At 42.7% G+C, this 24,571-nt stretch overlaps 1 protein-coding gene across 3 annotated transcripts in view; it reads left to right on the top strand.

The window, feature by feature from the left end:
- The window catches only part of ROBO1 (roundabout guidance receptor 1), a 1,139,823-nt gene that overhangs the window by 705,253 nt on the left and 409,999 nt on the right, over window positions 1–24,571 (top strand). Inside the window, exon 1 of one of the 3 annotated variants that reach the window (XM_055125439.1) lies at window positions 4,263–5,390. The exons of the other annotated variants lie outside the window; for them this stretch is intronic. Coding sequence (XP_054981414.1) covers window positions 5,336–5,390 — 55 coding nt within the window. The 5' untranslated portion in view covers window positions 4,263–5,335. Of the gene's footprint in view, window positions 1–4,262; window positions 5,391–24,571 lie in introns of those variants that run through there. 3 annotated transcript variants of the gene reach the window in all.

The raw sequence follows: 24,571 nt of genomic DNA on the forward strand, positions 1-24,571 counted from the left end.
TGGATTTAGCTATATTTATTAACTAGATATTGCTTCATAAAAGGTGATGAATGTTTCAAGAAATGTGAGCTCACTGTCACTTTAAGATTGTTTTAAGGACGTCAGACAGATAGCACATGCAGTAAGGCATTTGTCTTGCAGTGGCCCAATCTGGGTTCAATTTCCAGCGTTGGCCAGGAGTAATCTAGAAGCAGGAGTAAGCACAGAATTACAGAATCAGGAGTGAGCACAGCCCAGAACAAACAATTGAGATAATTTAGGTTACTCACTAATATGGGACTTTTCTGGTACATAAGTCCAAATTTAAAAAAAAAAAAAGCTTAAACATTAAGTCATCCAAATATTTAACACAGCTCCGTGAGTCACTATCAAAGATTTTACAAATCATTGAGAAATTTTGTGTGAAAGCTGCAGAGCTAGTTACGTACCTTCAAGAAACAGGTTTCTTGCAGACAACGTTGGAGTCTGTATTAGGTCGCATGTATCTCACTAGAACTTTGCAACCAGAACTCCTAGAACTTTCAGAGAAGTCAGGCCTCAGGCACTATCTGATTCTAAGGCTTCTGATCAAGAGGGGAAGAGAGAAATATTCTGATCTGAAGTTGACTTAGCAACTCCACTGGGTTCCTCTGATCTGAGTCAGTGATATCTGGAATCCCTGGAGAGCTCCTGGGAGTTTGTTATTTCCTGAGTTCCTGTAACTACCCCCATGAAGATAAGATCAAATCAGACCAACCGAAGGGATCATGATTGCTCTCAAGTTCTGTCTGCCAAAGAAGCCTCTACTCAAGGGACTGTTAGAATGTATTAGCATTAGGTTTCCTCAAATTTCTCAAGGAGTCAATTTCGGGATCCTGAATTTCAAAGGCTCTAAATGAGATCAGAATTCTCTAACTTTCTTTAGAAGCCAACAGTCATCATATAGATCAATATAAGACATTTGGTGCCAATTCTGACGCTTTGTCTTTCCGTGTCATTTCTTTCCCAGCCTCTGATGAGTCAAACTTTTATAGCCAGGGATGCCTGAAGACAGGCTTGCTTAAGCAACACACTCCTGTGTATATACTCACTTTTGCACAATATTCATACCAACATGTGGGACATTGCACGTATCCTCCTAAGAAATTTAATGTTCTGGTGCACAAAAGAAAAGGTACTAAGTCGCTCTGATGAATCCATCACTAAGAATGTACTGAGCTCTTATTTAACCCTACTGACGCTTTGCCTTCATATCTTAAGATTGATTGCACTCTGGGGTTTGTATAATCCCCTATGATAGGAGTTTCACTCTGAGGGCATGGCGGTGAATTGCTCTCCATTCACATCTTGCCCCCACAGGACCCTTTGTTGGCATTGTATATGCCTAATGTTCACTAAGTGTTTATATGAGGAAGAATATATAAGTGGAAGGAAGAAATTTCAAATGTTCTCAAGTCCACAGTAAAAACTTTTTTCTTCTTATGTTTTTAGATTCTGGTATCTAACCCAGCACCACCGCTGATCCATGTCTTTACCTTTGACTTCCCATTTTACTTCTTCATTTTCTGAACATAAATTTTTATCTTCAGAGGCATCTTTGCAGCTGTTACTGATAGGCAAGGGATACACAGCGGATGAGCGGGAAAGGAGAACGGGCCACTCTATATGATCAGTGCCAGTGGCTGTTGCAGTCAAAATACTCCAAGATTCATGCTGGTGCTCTTATGTTATAAAGTCACTAAGATTGTGGGGCTGGAGTGATAGCACAGGGGGTAGGGCATTTGCTTTGCATGCAGCCAACCGGGGTTCGATTCCCAGCATCCTATATGGTCCCTTGAGCACCGCCAGGGGTAATTCCTGAGTGCAGAGCCAGGAGTAACCCCTGTGTATCACTTGGTGTGACCCAAAAAGCAAAAAAAAGCAAAAAAAAGAAAGTCACTAAGATTTTGAATAGAGAAGTAAAAGAGATACATGTGTGTAGAAATGATGGGGATGAAGATGGTGAGATGTTATGAACAGAAACTGAAAACTTAGAGAATAAATGGAAAGATTTTTTGGCTTGTTTCTGGAGAGTGGATTGTTGGGCCACACCCAGGGGTGTTCAAACTTTACTCTAGGCTCTGTGCTTAGAGATCACTCCTGGTAGTGTTGGGATGGGGGTCGGGAGTGACAAATGGGATGGTGCCATGATAGAACCCTGGTGGCCAGAGTGCAAAGCCATCCTTCTGGCCCCCAAACAAGGTTTTAATACTGTTTCCATGTACTAATAATGATATACATGTCAAAGGAGAACTTGAGAAATCTCAGGGAATTCCTGGAGACCAGGAAAATAATGCAAGAAGGACGTTTAAACAAATTCTACTTAAAAAATGTTTATCCTTTATGATAGAAGTTGAAAATCTTTAGAATGTACTGGGTTGATATGATAATTTCAAGCATCTTTCTCTCTCTCTGGCTTTTGTTCTTCTTTTTACTGCAGTTGTCTCTCCAGGACTTTGAATTTTAGCTCTTCCTTCTCCACACCCTCCACAAATTTAATTTAAAACCATGTGCATGTGGTGGAGGAATTCAGTATTTCTCAATAAAGATGCTTTCACAAAAACTAAACTCATGTATGTTTGTCAGTATTCACTGCACATTCTCATTTTTATTGCTGGGAAGATTTTGGTTGGAGTGTTTGAATTCTTATCTTCAGCCTGTTTACTGAATTTTCAGTCAGTTTTCTCAGGATTAGACTATCTTTCACTTTCAAAGATAGGTGCTTTTTAGGAGAGTGTCTTTCTTTAAAATCTGGCTTTCATGATCACGGGTGTACCCGCGGCAAGCAAAGTGAGAATGTATGGTTCGCTTTTACAATGTTATATATCATTAGGTAATGCATGTGCTCACTTAAAAAAAAATAAAATGAAAGTACAATGGTATGTAGAAAAGAGCAGGCCACTCCCATAATCAACTGCCACCCTCAATCCATCCAGCATTTCTCTGCTACAGACACAACCACTGAAAAGTTAATTCTGGTATATTCTGGAACATGCTTATCATTTCGAAGCTGTACGTAACTATGTAGAGAATAATTTCTTAAAAAAAAAATACTAGGGACTGGAGAGATAGTATAGCGGGTAAAGTGCTCGCCATGGACGCGTCTGACCCGGACTGGATCCCTGGAATCCCATATGGTCCCCCAAGTCACTCCAGGATTGATCCCTGCATGCAGAGCCGGGAATAATTTGTCACTATCACTTATTAACTACTCACTATGTGCTGGGCATAGTATCTTATTTAACAAAAAAAAAAAAAGAAAGAAAGAAAAAGAAAAATGAAGTGTTGCAAGAACGCGCCTGGGAATGTGCCAAGTTTGTTTTGCCTTGGGTATAAGCTGTTCATAGTTGTATCTCAAGACCTGGGTTTTCAGAAGGGAAAACCGATGTGGCATGGTAACAGGGCTAATAATAGGCTAGGCGGGGATTTCTGGGCTGTGGATGGGGTGTCAAGGCCAACGCCCTTTGGTTTTGAAACACTGAAAGGCATCTCCTATAACCACAAACTCTGGGGTAGTCAAGATGTTTTTTGCTTTATATCCCTCAACCTTACTTTCCCCTCTGCTAGCACCCTGCTGCACGGAGTTAATGAAATTGAAAGAGGGGCTCTTGGGCGAAAGTTGAATAAAATACCGCGTGCCTTGACTTGGAGAGCTTTCCTGCAAGACAGCCCAGCCGCCCTGCAAAGAAGCTGCGGTCCTAGTGCGACCTCCTCTCGGCAACGCGCTAGGCTCTCCCGCCTAGCCTGTGCACCCCAAGTTCGATCCCCTCTCTCGGACAGTGGACGCGGGGCTGGGGGTGGGGGGTGGAGGACAGTTCATTAGGAGTTTATTTCAACTCGGCCACGTGGGAAGGAAGAGGTTAAGCTGGACCAGGAGGATTTTTTTGAAGTCTGGGGCTGGGAGGTTCCATTTGGAGAAAGGTGCAGGGGAGTGAGGAGTGGCGGGAGCAAGGAGACAAGCCCCCCCCCTCCACCCGCCACCTCTGGGCTCACCTTTCCCATGCCGAGCGCCGGGCTTCTCACCTGAGGGCGCTCTCGGGCACCTGGCGGTGGGAACGCTTCGGGCGCACAAGTTGGCCGACTGGCGCCTGGCGCGCGGGGAGAGAGAGAGAGAGGCCACGGCGGCCTGGACCACGCGGCCCCTTTAAGGCTTCCCGGGGCCTGGGGGGGGCGGGGGTGAGGGGGGCGAGGGAGGAACCGGGAGCGGCGGGGCGGGCGGGCGAGGGCAGCCCGGCGGCAGAGGCGCGCGAGCCGGGGCCGCGGGAGCGCTGCAACTTCGGGCGCTCGGGGCGGCGCATCTGGGAGCCGCGGGGGGCGGGGAAGGGGCACGCGCGGCCGCCGGCAGCGGGCGCGTCTCCGCGGCGGGCACCCACCCCGAGCCGCGGGGCTGCCACTCGTCGTCTTGAAGTTTGGGCGCCCGCCGGCGTCCCGGGCGCGGCGAGTTTGGGGGTGCGCGCCCCCAGGCGGTGTGTGTGTGTGTGTGTGTGTGTGTGTGTGTGTGTGTGTGTTGGGGGGCGCCCGGTCGGCGCGCGCGTGTGTGTGTGTCCGCCCCCCCCCCCCCGCAGCCCGCGAGTGATGGGCACAGGGGCCCGCCCAGGCCGCCCCCGTTGCCGCCGCACCGCCCCCTCGCTCGCCCCGAGCGCGCCCAGTCGCCCCGGCGCACCCCCGGCTCCCCTGGCCCGGGCTCCCCGGCTGCCCCTGCCGCCGCCGCCGCCGCCGCCGTCGCCGGGGGCCAGCTGGTGACCTCGGGCTCCCGTCGGTGGAGAAGCACTTCTCGGGATCCCCCCGACCCCTCCGATCCGCCGTCTCCACCCCGCGACCACTCTTCGGCAGCCACAGCCGGGGGCGCACGGCCCCGAGGCGCGGCGGGGAGCGTGGAAACCGGACGCCCAGCACCGGCATCGGGCTTTTGGGCGCCTCGATTTTTTTTTTTTTTTTTTTTAATTTGGACCGTCCTGGGAAGTGGCCGAGGAGGCGCCCCTCCTCCTGCTCTTTCTCCTCCTCCTCCTCCTCCTCCTCTTCCTCCTCCCTGAACCCAGCACCTCGGAGAGCCTGGAGCGGAGCGGCGGCCAAGCGTAGGGGCTTCCCCGTCTGCAGAGGGCGCCGAGAGCCAGCAGCTGGAGGGGTCGGCGAGTCAAGCGCCCGGACAACTCCGGGGCCGGTGGACCCACATTGCTTATATTAAGCCTTTGTGTGGAGGGTGGTGTGGAGTGTGACTTCAGCCCTTTTTGGGGGACACCCTCCCCCCCCACACACACCCCGCGTTACTCCTCCCTCGTCTTGGCATGAGACTGCATGCAGGACCCACCCGAGGACCATGATCGCGGAGCCTGCTCGCTTGTACCTCTTTGGATTGATATGTCTCTGCTCAGGTAACCCCGCGCCGCCCTCTCCTCCCGCTCCCTCTCTCCGTCCCCCTCTGGGACTCGGCACGAGCAAATGCTGGGCTACCTTTTTTTGGGTGTGTGTGTGTGGGGGGGGGGGGTGTCTCACTCTTCTCAAACCCCCGAGGCAGCGCAGTCCCTGCCGAAGACTTGGAGGCCAAAAGATTTCCTAAGTTCCCCTTTTAGGGTGCTTTCCTTTACCCGAACCCCCGACTCCTCCAATCCCATACCCGCCCCCCCCAGCCCCCCCCCCATCCCACAAAGCCTCATCGCAGACCTCGGCTTTTGCCAAGTTCAGGGCACGCCCCACAGTTCCCTTTGGGCAGAGGAAGGTCTGGGCGCGAGGGTGGGTTGCAGAGCTGGTGGGCGGTGAGCCCGGCACCCCGGGATGCGCCGGGCTGAGTTGCGTCCGCGCGGCGGGGCTCGGGGGTCCGGGGTAGGGGTGTGGGTGTGGGTGTGGGTGGGGTGTGGGGTGGGGTGTAGGGAACTAGGCGTGCGACTCCAGAACTCCGGGCCCGGAGAAACTTGCCAGGATTCCCGAACCTGCGCTCCGATTCGCCCCTCCTCTTCCAAGCACAAGGGGTGATTACTAGTTGTTTTATGTCACCGAAGTCTGTAATTAAGCGCGATTCTGCAGAAACTCCAGGAAATAACTCCTTGTGACGACGATCGGGAGAGAAACTGGCCACTCTTCCTTGGCGGGGTTCAGCGGGCGGTGGGGTTTGCCAGTGGCCGAAAGGGAACAGTTAGTTAGAGTGGTCTGGGAATTCTGTCTGGGAAGGGGGAAAAAAAAAACAAAAAAACACCAAAAAACCTGAAGGTTGAATCCAGGGTTTAGGAGCTGGGTTAGTAGCGCCGAAACTCTCCTGTGGACTTGTTGGAAAGATGCTGCAGTGGCACCTTGGAGCGTGAGCGTGTGCTGCGCGGTCACGACACTTTCCCCAGGCGCCCAGAGAAACTTTGACTCTGGATCCTTAGAGCCACGCTCAACTTTTTTTTTTTTTTTTTTTTTTGGTAGACTCTGGATTCAATCAAGGGTCTGGTTGCAGGCCTCCTCTCTCTCTCTCTCTCTCTCTCTCTCTCTCTCTCTCTCTCTCTCTCTCTCTCTCTCTCTCTCTCTCTCTCTCTCTCTCCTCCTCTCTCTCTCCTCTCCTCTCTTCTCTCTTTCTTTCTCTATCTCTCTCTTTCTCTCTCTCCCTCTCTCCTCGCCCCCTCCCTCCTCACCTCTGGGAATTTTTTATAGTGGCACACTGAGCTTCAAGTTGCATCAGTGCCTGTAGTTAGAGCCACTAATTTGTATGATTATGAAACAGTTTTGAAAGATGGATTTGAGCTCTTTGTGGTCCATGACTATCATGTTTGACCAATGATTTTTCTTAACAAAATCTGAGAGTTAAAAAAAAAAAATTCCCCATCAGCTACATGTAACGTTGACAACTAGGTAAATGAGAAATGCATCAATTTATTACTCATTTGGAAAAACAAACAAACAAACTGAAAAATCCAGCCTCAGATATTTTATACATATTCCAGATGAAGAGCTTAAGGAATCATTTGGAGTTCCCTATCAGTATTCAGAATTCTTTTTGAAATGCAGTCTTTTTTTTTTCTCCCCTTTTTCAGTTGGCAAATCTGAATGATTGAATCTCCCCACCCCCACCCCCCACTCTCCCCAGCCATGGATGCAAATGGAGAACATTAAGATCCAATCTCTCTATTTGTCTCTCTTTGCTGCGTGCTCCCCCCTTCTTTAATTTACAGCTTCAGATACCTTTGAGATTTTTGTTGATTCACCTTCTCAGTTAAAGTTTATTCACGTGTGTAAAGTGAAGTGTCAGTGTGATAAATGACTGGAGGGGCAGATTACTGAAGATAGTGAGATTAATGGTCATTAGTCACTGTTTGAGCGGAGTTTGTATACGTTGGGACATTTTATCATGGCTGTAGATTAAAGATAGGGTCACACTAATAGGGTATCACCGAGAGCTCCTTATGTCAGCACCCAAGTTCTGTCTCCTCTTGGGGAAATGTCTCCCAAGTCTAGGGTCTGTCTGCTCAGATTTAGTGGTAGAATTCCTGGTTTTCTGAACGGTTGTGAATGAAATGAAATCGATGGGTGGCCTTGTCTAAGCGTGAAATGGATTTCTGGCATTGTTATTTTAGTTGAAATTTCCTAAGCCATTGAGGATTTGAAAGCACTGAGAGTGTTTCTTCTGGAGAAGTGTGCTGCTCCCCTCTTTTGGCTTCCTCAGGGGCCCTGAGCTGCAAGGCGCTCCAGGGAGGTTAACCTGAAGCTTTTGAACTGTCCCCTGGATGACTTTCACTCATCCTGTGAATCTGACTTTGGGAGGCCGGCAAAGTCACTGGCCTGCCAGGCTGATTTCATGACCTTGTACTTCTAAAGCCCCACTATTGATTGGAATAAAACTTCACAGAACCCAGATAAGTAACTAGAGTTGGGCGTGCTCAAGACACCTGGTCAGAGAATGAATGAAGTTCATGAAAGATTGTGTTTCATGTCTTGCCTCAAGCCTAAGATCACAGTCTATCACTTGTTAATGGAGTGTATTTAAGAGAAATGTGGTGAGCTTAAATAAATCAAAGTGTACTGAGGGGGTAAGGTACCTTCAACATGATTTAACCTGTAAAAGCATCTATTGGTTGTCAGCTCTTTTTTTTTCTTCTTTTTTCTTTCCTTTTTTTTCCCCCCAAGTGAATGCCAACTTACAAAATCCTAAGTTTTCTTCAAACAGATTAGAAACACTTTTGATGTGTGATGTCATACTTAACATCAAATATTAGGTTTAAGAGCACATATTTGCTTTTGGTAGACTTTTATTTGTTAATCTAATGCTTCAATGTATAATAACTGTTTATTTAAAAAATATTTTAAGGTGAGTTTTATAAATGACTTTGCAACTAACTTCTATGTTTGGATGGACATTTAGTGAGGTAGCAAAGAGTGTAGCACACACACAACTCTGTGTGATCTCTCTGGAACTGATTATAAACATTCTTTACTCATAGATTTCTTTCCTTAACTCATTTACTCAATTCCACTTTTAAGTGAAAAAGTGATTGAATTTCAGTTTAAGTTTATGATGAGATCTGAGTTTCAAAAAGTGGAAGTTCATTCATTTTCTTTCTCTCTCTTTGTGTGTGTGTGTATGTGTGTCTTTTTCTCTTGAGAATAGGGTTCCCCCCACTCTTTAGATATCTTATCTGGATATCTTCTTTTCCCCTCCTCCCTCCCCCTCCCCTCTGTTCCCCTTCCCACCCCCAGAACTTTCAATAATTTCCGAGTAGCTTTTAATCTATAACCCCTTTTGCTTTTTTTAACACACATATATGAACACTTTTATAGCTGTAAAAATGCCCATATTTATAGACACTGGGCCTCTAATTTATTTAGCTAAAACATCTTTTATCAGCAAGCTTTCCTGAGATTTTTTTTTTAGTCTTCATGATGGTAAAATATTTGTTAAAATGACACAGAATGCCAAATTCTGCACCTACAATGAAGTTCGTTCTACATTAAGTAGAAATCTCATTTAAAACACTGAGTAACAAGAATACCCTGGTGAAACTTGGAGTAACAGTTCCCGGGGATGATTATAAATGGGTTTACAACTGCTAATTGAAGATTATACAAGGTAATGCTAAATAATTTGTGATCCCTTTAAATTATTTAGTTTTTATTATATATATGTATGTATATAAAACTGTCTTAGGAGCTTGATTCTGGGGGCTGGAGCTATAGTACAGTGGGGTTGGTTGTTTGCAATGCTGACCTGGGTTTTATCCCTTGTATCCCATATGGTCCTCCGAGCACCTCCAGGAGTAATTCCTGAGTGTAGAACCAGGAGTAATGCCTGATGATTATCAGGTGTGGCCCTCAAACCAAAAACCAAACCAAACCAATAAGCTTCGCTCCTTATGAAAAGAGATAAGGAGCTCACTTGTCACTAAATTTGAAATTAGAGCAACCTGTAGGGTAAATTATAACATTTGATAAAAAAAAAAAAGTGGTGAAACAGCGATTCCCTGAGAAGTGTAGCTGAAACCTGTGGAGTCAGATGAGTGAATGTTGTGAGTGTTTGGGCGAGGTGGGGTGGAGGCAGAAGAGCCCACCACCAATGCAGTGAAGCCTCCAGCCCCTGCGTGCATGCATTCCAATAGTGGATTTCGGAAATGTAGGTTTCTCAATGTGTCCTCTACATTTAACAGCTGTATCAAAGATGATATATTTTATCATTTCACAAGCAAAAAAAAGCAATTTTTAACATGTTTAAATCTTTAGTGAATTGATAAATTACCTTTAACATGACATTCAGTAAAATTAGAATATTGTTTGCCTCGGTTTTTAATAAGTGAGTGAAAAACTACTTTCCCTCTTAACACTTTTGCTAAGAGCGACCACGAAGGTATATGGCAAAAATAAAAAAAAAAGAGATGGGGGGGCTGGAGCTTTGTACGCAGCTGACCTCCATTCAATCCCCGGCACCCCATACCGTCCCCTGAGCACCACCAGGTGTAATCCTGAGTGCAGAGACAGGAGTAACCCCTGAGCATTGTCATGTGTGCTTCCCCTCCCCCCACTAAATAAAAGAGCAATGGGTTCAAAATCTGGGGTACCATAAGGGACTCTCAGTACCAGTACCGGAGCTGTAGTACACAGAGTACACAGGTGCTTGCCTTGCATTTGGCCAGCCCAGATTTGGCCCTTGTCATCACATATGGTGACTGAATAACTCCAAGAGTAATCTCTGAGCACAGAGCCAGGAGTAAGCCCTGAGCCCTGCCAGGCATAAAATAAAAAGTAAAATAAGATATAAAATTCTACTGCTATGAAAGCATGGCTACATCATTTTCATTTACTGTTTACTTATGGCAGGTTTATAAGAACCCCATGGCAAGGTGCTGTTGTTGGTAAAATGGTAATCAATTCTTATTTTATACTTGTGGAAGCTACATCATGAAAACACAGATAAGGAAGAATTTGACCAAGGTTGATGTTCTGAGTTTGACCATTCCGGGCTGTGGTCCAGGCTTACTCCTGTGCCCTGTCCTCAGGGGTCACTCCTAGCAGTGCTGGAGAGAGAGATACTGTCAGGGGTCGAACCTGGATTGGTTGCATGCACAGCAAACTCCCTATGTCCTGTAGTATCTCTTTGGCTGGCCTGTAGTCCGGACTTCGTAGTTTATGCACATTTCTTGTTGAAAGAGAGAAATCTATAATTTCAACATGAAATTGTAGGACTCAATCACTTTTTCTCTTAAACAGTCCTCGAAAACTCCACCCAAATAAGACTCTGGTTTGAAGCCTTGGGAGTTTGCAAGGGAGACAGTCCTTTTCTTGCCATTAAGAAAATGGTCTTTTTGGGACTGGAGCGATAGCACAGCGGGTAGGATGTTTGCCTTGCACTCGGCCAACCTGGGTTCAGTTCCCAGCATCCCATATGGTCCCCCGAGCACTGCCAGGTGAAATTCCTTAGTGCAGAGCCAGGAGTAACCCCTGGCATCGCCGGATCTGACCAAAAAGGAAAAAATAAAAAAGGTCTTTCAGGAGCCAAAGAGAGAGTGCAGGCGGTAAGGTGCTTGCCTTGCATGTAGCCAATGCTGGTTTAATACCAAACTCTACATCTAGGGTTCCCCAAGCCCTACTGGTAGTGATCCCTGAGCATAGAGCCAGGAATAAGCCCCAAACACCGCCAGATGTGTCCCCATCTCCCACCACAAAAAGAAACAAGACAGGTGTTTTAATTTTCAGAACTCTGGACAAGTTAATAACGTTCTTTATTATATTTATTTTTGGTGAGGGAGTGGGAGCACGGCCTGACCCGGAAGTGGTTAGGGGCTACTTTTATTTGTTACTCAAGCGTCAGCCCTGGCAGTACTTGTGGAGACTCACAGTTTCGGGGATCAAATCCCAGCCTCCTACATGCGAAGCTCCCTACACAGGAGCCCATTGAGCCAACTCCCGGGACCCAAGCCAATGAACTCTTTCTGTACAATAACCTCACACCCAGCCGCTAGCCTGTCTGCATTTCCTGACATGCTTAAAAGAGGCGGAACAGAATAAAATGGACTGCTGAACATAGAGATGCACATAGATCCCAAGTTGTAGTTCAGAAAATGAATGCCATTCTCTTTGATGCAGACTCAAGGAAAAGGTTTTGCACAGTATCTGCAGGCAAATAATTGGTACTCATCAGGGGAGAGCCTGTGGAGAGACAATTGTTTCCTCTGGGGTTCCTCATCCCCTCTGAGCAGGGCAGGAGCTGGTGGTCATTTAGCGGCACTTGAGTCTTCTGCTTCACTGAAGATGACTCACTTCCTGGTTACTGATCACGGAGGGGTAGAGCCTTAATACCTGGTTGATCAGCTGGTTGGAAACTGCTTATGCATAGCCAATAAAGTTGCCATCCTGTGGAGATCAAAGGGCCACCTCCTTTCATTACAATTCGGTATTAGCATGGTTTCCTTTTCCGCTTCTCCCTCTCCCTTCAGCCCCTCAATCTTATCCCAGAAGAAGAGGAAGAAAAAAAGGACTTTCTGTAATGTACAGGGAAATCAGCTTTGATCTCCATGTCTTTGCCTTTTTCCTCTCAGTCTTTGAAGCATCCATGGGCTGTTTCCAACACTGGAAGGTGTCAGATTGCTTGCTTCATGGAATAGCTCACACTCATTTCCCTTCAGCCCAAACAGGCTGCTGCACATCCCCTAACTTCTGTGATTTTTTTTTTAACTTGGCCTCCAAACATCTGATGACAATATTGCTTCATACATATAACAATATTTTGAACAGCAGAACCATGCGTATCTGTCTGACTTCATTCAAAAAAAAAAAAAAAGGAAAAAAGGAGTACCTGTGCTGTTTTGGATAGCTGTCTGTGGCTTTGTGCCCGTCGGTTTTATTATTTATTTTTTTTTATCAGAGGAGAGCGTATAGAATGTAAATAATTGTGGAAAATGTTCTTGGATCACAAGTTTGATGCTAAATAGTCTAGACTTAAAGCCTGTCACCTCGTTTGACACTTAAATGAAGCGTAAAGAGTGCTTTGGCTGGATATAAGCAAATGTCAACAGAGGAATATGGTTCTGTGTTCGATGGAAATACATTCTTGGGAGTGTCAGCTGATTTATTTGTATGTGGCGTGTTGAAGTAGTAGGCTTTGATTATTCATAAGGGTACTAGAGGCCTAGGTGACCCATACTGGGAACTTTTGGGCTTTTGGGGAGTCTGTTTTTCAGATGATGCTGGGATTCCTTATTAGACACATGTTTTTAAGACCTTTTGGATTTTAGAGGTTATAGCTATACTTTCCTAAGATGCTGTTTTGGAGTTCAGAATATTCAGCTTTAAGTCATCTCTGCCTCTATCTTAAACTCATTCATACTTCTGGGGACAGCTGGCCCGTGGTTAGCTGTGGAAGATGAAGCTTGAGAAGACTTAGAGACTTAGAGACCCAGTTTGAATCTTTACTTCTTACTTTGATTGTGAGGAAAACGGGCACTTGACTAACAATGAAATTGCTATATGTGGCCACTTAGTACTTAAAAATAGTTTCAAATATATGTTCTTCACTTAACTTGAAATCACAGCAGGCCCGATACCAGACAGGTTTTTTAGGTTAAAATAAAGAGCATAAAGTTTGTTGTAACATGTTATCTGTGACCATGATTTATGCAATAGTTATGAGAAAAACTGAGTCGTTAAACTCATGCCAGGATATTCACAGGAGGGGAACTTTACTTTCTGTCTACTAAGGTAACTGAGGTACTTTTTTTGTCATTAGCAATTTCAGGTACAGTGTGAAAGAGAAATGGAGTGTAAGAATAAACGGATCAGTCCACACACATGTTTCAAGATGATTTGACATCATATAGTGCTAATGGGATACCATCTCATAATTTGCTTTCCAAACTTAAATAATCTCTGTTTAATAATCTCTATTGTAGCATGCAATTAGTTTTTCCTCTTTGAATATATTAACTTGTAGTTTGGCTAAATGTTTTGCCTTTTCTTGTATGTAGGTAATTCTTTTCCTACATACTAGGAAAGACAAAATATTCTTTTTATTTCATAGCTCTAATGCAGATTATATTTGTTTAGGCATGGTTTTAAAGTTTTTTTTTATTACTAAAATGGTGCTTGCTTGTGTAAAAAAGCAAGTTCAAATACATTTTTGTATTTGATACAAAAACCTCACACCTCTTGGTAGCTTTAAACTACTTGTGTTGCCTGGTTTGGGAAATGACTGGTGTCTCCAAACCATTGTTTTTACAATTTTTCTGATTAGAGTAAACTGGTTTGTACAAACAATGGAAGATCAAGTCATCTATTTTAGTCTCTTATGTCTGAAGAGAGATGAATATTTTCTTAGAAATCTGGTTGTAAAATTTGGAGCAAGAACTTTCTTAAATTAATGACTTTTGCAATGGTAGCAAAATCTAAACATAGAAGGATAGGCGGTATCTTCAAGGGAGTGTGCAAAGAGGAAGGGCATTTACTGACATTATCATTTCTGTAATTAACGCATTAGGATTGAATGTGAGCATCAAAAGGGCACCTCTTGATTCACCTCTTAGATCAGAGAGGAAATGGAGTCCACTGTTTAATTTGCTTTTCGCTATTGTGGATCATTGACTCCCAGGAGCTCATTATTTCTTATTTAAAATTACCTGTTCACCTTTTTTTTTTCTGGGCATTTGACATATTGAACATGTTTTAAACACCACATACTTAGATATGTGTGTATACATGCATTATATATCTGTGTTTTATAAGCAATAATGTATCTAAAAGTAGTAATAATAGTAATAAAAAGTTTTTAGTTTATCAAAATGCTAGCATGTCTATTTTAACATGCCTATTGTACATGGGACATGAGTTCATTGCTATTGTCCCAGAAAAATTAAGTTCATTCCCCATGGTTAATCAGTTGGTGTCATAGAATTTTAAGATCAGTCTAACAGGTTCAGGAATTGCTGCTCTTTACCATCGTACAAATGTTCTAAATGTTCCCTTAGAGGAAAATGATGGTAGATTGAACAGTATAAAAGCACTATAAAGCATGATCTAACAAGGCTAAGATTTTTTTTTTTTATATAGTGTGTGAGGGAACAAGATTGAGCTGCAAGAAAGCTAGTTTAGTTTGTTTAAAATTTTTTTTTCAGTTTTTTCTTTTCAATTGAATCACCATGAGATACAGAGTTACAAAGCTTTTTATGATCTGGTTTCAGTCATACAGTGTTCAAGCACCCAACCCGCCACCACTGTACATCTCCCATCTCCAGTGTCCCCAGTGTCCCTCCTGCTACCTTCCTCCCAGCCTGTGTCTATGGCGGGTAATCTTCCTTCCTTCCTTCCTTCCTTCCTTCCTTCCTTCCTTCCTTCCTTCCTTCCTTCCTTCCTTCCTTCCTTCCTTCCTTCCTTCCTTCCTTCCTTCCTTCCCTCTCTCCCTCCCTCCCTCCCTCCCTCCCTCCTTCTTCCTTCCTTCCTCCCTCCCTCCTTCTTTCTTCCTTCCTTCCTTCCTTCCTTCCTTCCTTCCTTCCTTCCTTCCTTCCTTCCTTCCTTCCTTCCTTCCTTCCTTCCTTCCTTCCTTCCTCCCTCCCTCCTTCTTCCTTCCTTCCTTCCTTCCTTCCTTCCTTCCTTCCTTCCTTCCTTCCTTCCTTCCTTCCTTCCTTCCTTCCTTCCTTCCTTCCTTCCTCCCTCCCTCCCTCCCTCCCTCCCTCCCTCCCTCCCTCCCTTCCTCCCTCCCTCCCTCCCTCCCTCCCTCCCTCCCTCCCTCCCTCCCTCCTTCCTTCCTTCCTTCCTTCCTTCCTTCCTTCCTTCCTTCCTTCCTTCCTTCCTTCCTTCCTCCCTTCCTTCCTTCCTCCTTCCCTCCCTCCTTCCCTCCCTCCTTCCCTCCCCCCATTCTTTCACCCCCAACCTGCTTCTATGGCAGACTCATTTCTTATCTCTCTTTCTCTCTCTCACTACCTCTCTCTCTCTGTGGTTTTATATGTTAAGAGTGTTATGTTTTATTTGGTGCCTGTTCTTCTCATGATCTCTCAAAATAACAGTGCATCCTGGTATTATAAAGAACACATAGAAACCCAGAAAAATAAATACCACTCCATGACATGTTTTACTGGAATTCAGTACTCTTCAGTTTATGGAAGATATTTGAAAGTTAAGAACCCTAGTAAAATTTATAGCTGCTCGATTTTACAAGTGAAGATAATTTTCTTCATTTAGAAAATAGTATCACTGAAATCCACGTGCTCTAAGAAACTGTTGCTGATTATTTGGGTTTTTAAGTTTCAAATAAGCACTTTCCTGAGGGATAAGCTACTGTAAAAAAAAAAATTAAGTGTGATAACAGCTTGGTTCATATTTGTGATTGCTTTTTATTTAAAGGTGTATTCTCACTTGAGAAGTCTTAAAAGCAAAGAATGTTGCCTGGGCCAATGTGAACCCTGCCAGGGTCTGTAATAACTCTCAAAACAGTGCTATAATCAGTACCCTGTTAGAAGTACTGTAGTTGTATTTTAAAATGTTATTCCTTTACTTTTCTTACTCTATAAACCTATGTGTCTGACAAAAGATCATGCTATGCTTTTTTAGGTATGGTTTTCTTAGCTGAAGGCAGTGGTTTTCCAAAGCAATTTCCTAGAGTGTAAACAGGATTACACATTTATACTCTTTTTATTTCTTTGTTTATGTTTGTTTTGGTTTTTGTCTTGGTGTCACACTTGGCGGTGCTCTAGACTTGCTTCTGACTCTGTGCTCAGGGATTACTCCTGGTGGTACTCAGGGGGCCATATGGGAAGCTGAGGATTGAAAGCATGGTCAGCAGAGTGCTAGACAAATGCCCTACCCATTGTACTATTGCTCCGGTCCTCACTTCTTCATTTACACAAACCTATGACTTTACAGAAGCTTACATGAAGAGTAAAAGTTTTTCTAGTTCTGTCTTACTTGAAGGGTGAGATGGTGATGGTCACTGTCCACATTTAGCTCTATGCCTGATGTTTTTGATGCAAAGAAACAATGGAGAGTTGTATTTTGGAAATGGATTGATCAAACTGATCTACTTAATAAGAAAATTCTTGGTGTAAGTAGATTCAAAAAGTATTTTACATGTTCCTGGTTGAAAGGAAGTGTTTGATAAGTGCACCCAGGAATAATGATCTGAAAAAGTTATAATCTATTTGTCAATCGGAAAGTATAGAATCTCACTTGTGATATAGTGATGTCTTGGCCATTAATAATCTCATTCACTCATTTCAATAATCTCACTGGACAACAAAGTGCTTTTCTATTTGTTTTTTTTTAAACTCTTTCTGTATAGTTAAGGGATTTCTAGTAAATGGCTGTCATATAGGTAACAATATAGTATGCATGGCTGTATGCTAGCAGATATTTAGAACATACAAGACATCCACCAAATGGAGGAGGTAATAATATAAAGTAAATGTAAATTTGATGACCTAGTACTTACAAAATAGAATTTTTTCATTGTCTAAGGATACGTATAGTAGTGTACAGATAAATATTTAGACCTAATACCCATTTTATTGATTTTAACTTTCCAGAGGATCATTTGTATAGTACCATGGATCATCAATTTTGTCTTTGTATACTTTTGCCACTTGGCAATACCCGGAACAGATAATCTTTTATTTTTTTCTCTCTCTCTTTTTTTTTGTTTGTTTTTGTTCTGTTTTGGGGCCACACCTGGCTGTGCTCAGGATTTACTCCTGACTCTCTGCTCAGGGATCTCTCTTAGTAGTGCTTTGTGTACCATATATGGTGTTGGGGATTGAACCCCAATTAGCCGCATACATGGCAAGCATCTTGCTTGCTCTACTAACACACTATCTTTATCATGCATTACTGTCTATTACAGAAGTCACCTCCTCATAACCAGCATAATAATCCCATTTACAATTTTCATAGATAGTTTTGCTTGCTTGAAGTTGAAACAGTTCTGGTTTTTGTCCTGTTGGCCATGGATTTATCCTCCAGAGTTACCTGTGAAACAAATCTAGTCTAGTTTCTACATGAAGCTCATGCAGTTTTTTTTCTGTTTTTGGGCCACACCCGGCTGTGCTGAGGGCTTACTCCTGGTTCTGCACTCAGGGGTCACCACTGGCAGGCTCAGGGGCCCATCCTGAGTGCCAGGGATCCAACTGCCATTGGCTGTGTGTTTCAATATTTAAAGGCTATTTTCTTTTCCCTAAACTTTTAATACTCTTAACTTTTCTAAAATCCTCCAAGTGTGATAGTTTTTCATTCTCTATCCCTCTCTCTCTCTCTCTCCCTCTCTCTCTCTCCCTTTGTCTCTCTTTCTCTCTCACACACACATAAACTACATACTTTTTCTTCCTTCCTTCCTTCCTTCCTTCCTTCCTTCCTTCCTTCCTTCCTTCCTTCCTTCCTTCCTTCCTTCCTTCCTTCCTTCCTTCCTTCCTTCCCTCCCTCCCTCCCTCCCTCCCTCCCTTTCTTTCTTTCTTTCTTGGTCACACCTGGCGATGCACAGGGATAACTCCTGGCTGTGCACTCAGGAACCATCCCTGGTGGTGCTCAGGGGACCATATGGGATGCTGGGAATCGAACCCGGGTTGGCTGCGTGCAAGGCAAACACTCTACCCACTGAGCTATCACTCCAGCCCCCCATCTTTACTTCTTACATGACCAGTTAGAATTGCTGATGATGGTCTGTAGTTACAAGTTATGGGAGATATACAAAATATAGATTTGAAAATCTGTTTTATTTTTCTGCTTATATGTTATAATGGTTCAAAACCAAAATGCCTTTACAGGTACTCATAAGCAAAGCTTGTATTGGGTCTGAGGGACAATTGTCTGAATCTTTCCATGAGAAATATAGTTCCGATGTACACAGATTTTAAAGTTTTCAAGAGAAATCGTAAATTTATACTTTAGTAAAATTTTCTGACTTGTAATTGGGAGCAATTGAGTCATCATTGATAGCATCAATAATGTATTCTTACTCTATGTATAACAACCAGTGTACCTTTCTGTGGCTACAATATTATATCATCAATCCTACACAGAATGGACTTAGCCAATTGCTGCTTCTTTATACTCTAAATATAGTTGTATCTATTTGCTCTCAAATATTTTCTACATTTTACAATCTTTTCTGTATTCTACAACCCTTTGCTTTTTGTTGTTTAGTCTTTTCTGTACCATTACTAGTTAAATGGCTTCATAATGACTCACTTATTTAACCAAAAGCTTTTGCCTTTATTGGGAGCTATTTACATTTTACAAATTGTATTTGTTGAGCCTGGCAGTGATCAGTTTGACTGTTTATGTTTATTCTTTTGTCCTAAAGCTAACAAAGAAAGAAAACAAAACCACAAGCTCTTTGATGAGTTAAGAGTCCCTGATGAACTGAATAAATAAATGTATTCTTGAATAAGAAGAGAAATTATCAACACAGACAGCCTAAAGGTTTACTGATTGCTATTAAGAGACAAACACTGTGTTGCATATGAATTGCAGGTTGAGAAAAGACATTAAGGAAAGCTGAAGAAATAAAAATAAAGAAAAAGAGGGCTGTGCTTGAACTGCAGACAATTCTCTTTTGCAAAAATTTTATCTGTGGGATCCTTTCCAAAGTCTACACTTTAATTTGTTTTGTTATTTGTTAATAGATCATTAGCTATTTGACAAATATTGGGAAATAAGCTAATCTAAAGGGTCAGTAATCACTGCTGTTGAATATCAATCAGAAATTAAAATAAAGCATCACTGAAATAAGTTGTCAGTGAAAAATGTTAATTTACCAATTATTGATTTGTGCATAATTTTCAAGAGCATATGTAACACTTTCATGAGAATATCTAGTGCATAATTCATTCATGTTTTAAAAATAACAGTTGGGGGATTTTTTTTTGGCACAATAGACATGGTAAATTTGCTCCAATGTTCAAGATATATTGCAAAATTAATACACGTGAAGAAACTTAATTCTTTATAAAGCCCTGATCATTTCCCAAATCTAGTCTTCCTCTACCTAATGCTAAATATGTCAAAGTATTCATTCTATATGTAGAAATATTTATTCTCCCTTAAGTCTCACTGTTAAGTGCCTTAGAAAAATTTTGTTTTCTTCCAAGGATTTATCCTGCTGGAAGAATATGGTAGAGTCCCATTGGGGATCATTAGAAGCATTACTCATGTTAGACATCTATCAGGGCAGCCCTTCTCATGCTAAAGCCTAGCGCCACAGCTCACAAATAATATAAGATGCTTACAGGCATAAGGCAGGGAATGATGTCTGAGTAGGAGAAGGTCAAGGCACGGGCAGGGGGAGAGGTCAGAAGGAGTAATGCGCCCTGAGCAAGGGAGCTAATTCATTTGATGTGGAAACCTTCGCCAGCCTTTCATTGTCTATAGGAGGCATGCTTAAAGATGAGTGTTATCTGATGCCTTGGCAAATAGCTTGCCAATAATAATGGCTTCCTCAACACTTGAAAGGGCAGCCATGATCTACACATTTTTGGGGTAAATTCCTTCAAGTGTGATGAGTTGCTATTAAGTAGTTCGCATGTCTTGTTGATCTGTCTTGTCTGTCCCGGACACCGTAACTCTATGTCATCTCCATATTTTCTTCCATGCCCATAATATTTTTTTTGTGACCCATAGAAACTGTATGTTTGATTCACAGTTTTATTAACGAGTCCCTCATTATAAGGCTCTAGTGATAGTACAAGATATAAGGTTAATTTCTAAGGTGTCCAATCCTGGATGAATCCCTTGCACCCTCTATGGTACCCCAAACAAATCAAACAAAAAGTTCTTTATGAGGGTCTCTATTGGTACTGTTGATCAGATTGGAATTGCACTCCTGTCTGTGAGAACCAACTTTAGCTAGGTGAGTACATTTTGGATCCTCTGGCTTTTTTAAATGCTGTTTCTCTGATTGGGAATGATCTTTTGACACTTATTTTTTCCCTTTTCCTGCCATGATGCCTTACCCACTCATGTTTGGTCTAATGATTCAAAATAGATGTCTTCTTTAGATGGTCTAAGTCCCCCTCCATCAGTGTAGGTATGCTATGCTTTCCATGTATTTCTCTAACACTCAATACAGAACTGTGACCTTGTCCATGATATGTTGTATTATATTTATGTGTTGGGGTCTTTCATACTCTGAAAGTCTCTCATAACTAGTTCACTGACTCAAGAGGCTTCACATATTATGTATGCATATATACATGTATACATGTTTATATATGTACGTATATATAAATATATACACATGTATGCTTTAACATGATTAGTATTTCCTTATATTCATGGGTAACAGTTTATTCTTTTAGGAACAGAAACAATTGGAAAGAAGAAAAGCCAGAATTGTCAAATATTATAACCTTCATCTCTGTGGAACATGTGTGTGTGTGTGTGTGTGTGTGTGTGTGTGTGTGTGTGTGTGTGTGTGTGTGTGTGTTTCTTGTCTCTATAGAAAAAAAAACCTTAGAGTAGCTTGTGGTAGAAAAGTTCTAAAACACTGAATTTGGAATGTCTCTGCTTATTAATTTTGTGTTTTTAGATCCTACAAAATGTCTTGGACAGGAGTTTGGATGTCTACCTTTGCATAGTTTTCAGATATTCTTCTAATTTTCCAGGCTGGAGCAATAACACAGCAGGTAGAGCGTTTGCCTTGCACGTGGCCGACCTGGGTTTGATTCCTCTGTCCCTCTTGGAGAGCCCGGCAAGCTACCGAGAGTATCCTGCCCAAGGACAGAGCCTGGCAGGCTAATTGTGGTGTATTCGATATACCAAAAACAGTAACAAGTCACACAATGGAGACGTTACTGGTGCCCACTAGATCAAATTGATGAACAATGGGATGGCAGTGCTACCACAGTGCTTGAATTTTCCATCGACTCTTTCTGATATTGTAGACAGAGAAGGGAAAACATGAATTTAATTCAGATATGGTTGTTGGTAGCCATGAGTCTATTCGCACAGAGATTGTTGAGTTAATTTCTTTTGCTGTGAAATGAAGAGCTTGAAACAGTTGACACATAAGGCACTTTTAGAATTGTACTTCTGCAGTTTTTAACTGTAGAACTCCACATGGAACTGGATTATTTACCATGAGTTTTTGTCTACATGTCTAGTGAGTTTTTGTTTAGAGTTTGTGTCTACAGGCCTTGCAGTAAGCTTCAGTAATAAAATGGATTTCAGAATTAAGATACCTAGGTCTGAGGTCTGGCCTCATTGCTAGCCAGTTGTGGCACCTTAGCAAGCTATCTCATTTTTGTGTCTGTTGGGTAAAATGGAAATCAGTTTCATATCTACTTTTTGTGGCTTTTGTGAAGACCAAATAATTTGATATATATGTAAAATATTTAAATGATGTTTGATATGTTCTAATATCTGTTTAAGTTATATTGTTTTTGTTTTTCCGATTGGCAGTCTTTAACAAAAGTTAGGTTTTAGTTGAAGGAACATCATTTTATAACATTATATGAGGTTTAGGCTTGTATTATTACAAATGAAGTTTGTATATAGTGAGTTTATTATGGTTGCTTTGTATAGAGCCCATCATGCAAACCGTACACATAAAATGTCTATTTACAGAGACTCCAAGCCATAAGAGCTCTTACCAGAGATTGAAAAATAGCCAACGTACCAACAAAGGCAGACGTGTGGGTCTTCTTTAGAATGGAAAAAAAAATATCAAGGATAGTTTAACAGGTTGCAGACATAATTTTAATTAGATTGCCATGTCAGTGGGCTAGCCCTTTCTATCTAAATAAAGCAGGATATATAATTGTTTATGCAGTACCTAAATGCCAGCAATTAGAGGCTATATCATGTTGCTTTCCCCCTCAATTTAAAAAAAATGTTAATGCGTCTAAGAGGATTAAGAGATTTGCAATTTACTGTGAATTATTTTAATCAGATTATAGGTTCCTTTTTACTTGGAGTTCAGCTCTTTAGCACTTGGGGAATGGAAGTTTGCAGTTGGAGTAGGGGATGATGACAGACATTGGGATGTGTGAGGGATGGAGAAGAGCAAGGGGTTTGGATCCTAGAGTGAGTGGGCCGGTTGAGTGTGTGGGGGTGCAAATCTGGAGAGTTAAGTTTGAAGGGAGCAATATGGGTACAGGCAATAAACTTCGCATGTTAATAAATGTCTGGATTCCAAAAGACCCTGTCTAGTGCCCCTTTTTGGTACTTCAGTCCTGTCTTCAAGACGGAAGCAGTAAGAGTGAGGCACGGAAGCAGCATTTTTAAGCTGAGTCCTTGAACTCAGCTGGGGAAATTCGGTGTCATAGACTATTACGGTGTGTAAAATTACAGCCTCTCAAGTAATTCATTTAGTTAATAAATAATTTCTTATCACATTCAATTGTGTCTGGCTGTCTGTGCTCTAATCTTGGCACCCTCATTAGCTCTTTTTTTAACTTCACCAAGGATTTGTTTTTAAGGCGTGCAGACACAGACAGGACGGTCAGAAAAGTGTTTATACACAGCGATCCCATGAAACAGGCCGCACGGAATGCCATTCGGGGCTTATCCACACCAGGAAGTACCGGGGTCACTGGGGAGGCAGAAGGCGCAAGGGGAAGGCTTGGGCCTAAGCCTTTATTGTGGTTTTCTAGAGAAAAGAATGAGAGAGGCAGGTCTGAAACCTGAGCGGGGTTGGGATTGGAGGGTTTCAATCATTTCCGTAGGCTGTGGAGTAGAGAAAAATCTCTAGTCATCTAGGACCTGCCTGGGGGGTGATCGGGGTAGAGGAAAATTCCCTCAGCCCTGTGAGGAGAGAGTGCAGGCTGTGGAGTGGTCGTTGGAGGGTATGTTCTGGGCAGGGTTTGCTGTCTCTTGGGCTAATCTCCCAGTCAGGAAGGCCTCAGATGTCAGCACGTCAGGAGTACGGGTAAGAAAGTGTAGTAACACATTAGCAAACTGTGTGAACTTGTTTTAATGAACCTATCTAAGCTTTCATTTCCTCACCTGTAAATTAGGGATAATACCTACCATGGTAATAATAATAATAGCTACCTTGAGGAGTTTTGAGATGAAATGGAAGAGATATTATTTTCCTCCGAAGAAATAGGCAGGGTTAGAGACCTGAGTGTTAGACGCTGGCCTTGCACACAGCCCACCAAGGTTCAAGCCTCAACTTCCCATACTGGATCACTCAGTGCCACCAGGCGTGATCCCTGGGCACAGAGCCAGGAGCAAGCCCTGAGCCCCCAATGGGCGTGGCCTCAAATGCACAGACACAGTAAGTGGTAGAATTTTGAAATTCTAACAGATAGTAAGTCAAGAATTCAAATCAGCAGTTGGCTGAGACCTGGTATGTGTGTGTGTGTGTAGTGAGATAAAGTTGTGTGTTTATTGGTAGGACAACTTGCCTTTCCCAGTATTTATTCTTAAATGATTTTTCCTAGAGCACGTGGTCGTGCAACCTCTTTATTTTTATTTATTTATTTCTCCTGCACAGCAGAGCCTGGCAAGCTACCCGTGACATATTTAATATGCCAAAACCAGCAACAACAATGTGCTCTTCCTGTTCTTGGTGCAAGTAGACGCCACCGAACTACATTAGCACCTGACAGGGACAGATGAAGATGTTACTGGCGCCCGCTCGAGGAAATTGATGAACAACAGGATGACAGTGACAGTGTGATTCTTAAACAAAGACTGCCAGTCTCACATGATAGCAAATGTATAGATGGAACATCTCTCTCAACCTTAACATATGAATATCATAGGATTCTTTTTATCCGTTTGTAGGACTTTTCTGAAAAGACAATACAGTATTCATTAGCATACTTAATACTAATTATATTACTTTGTAATATAAGAATTCAAGGATCCGGGTTAGGGAAATAGACCCAGAGGACAGGAGTCCATACTTTGCTTTCATGAACCCTAAGTTTAGTTCTTGGCACTGCATGATTCTCCTGGCATGGCTGGGTGCTACATCCAAACACTGAGGAAATTTTGTTTCCTGAGGGCTCCAAGTGTGGCCCAAAAGACAACCAATGGGAAGGGTTTTGAAGAAGATGGCAATATTCTAGACTCTGACTTTATCACAGACTGTTTCACAGGAACAGTGTGGTCTTAATAAAAAAATATATATATATATACACACATACACATACATATAATTTCTGGAACGTGA

Source organism: Sorex araneus, chromosome 2 (assembly GCF_027595985.1).
Source record: "Sorex araneus isolate mSorAra2 chromosome 2, mSorAra2.pri, whole genome shotgun sequence".
Lineage (NCBI taxonomy): Eukaryota > Metazoa > Chordata > Mammalia > Eulipotyphla > Soricidae > Sorex > Sorex araneus.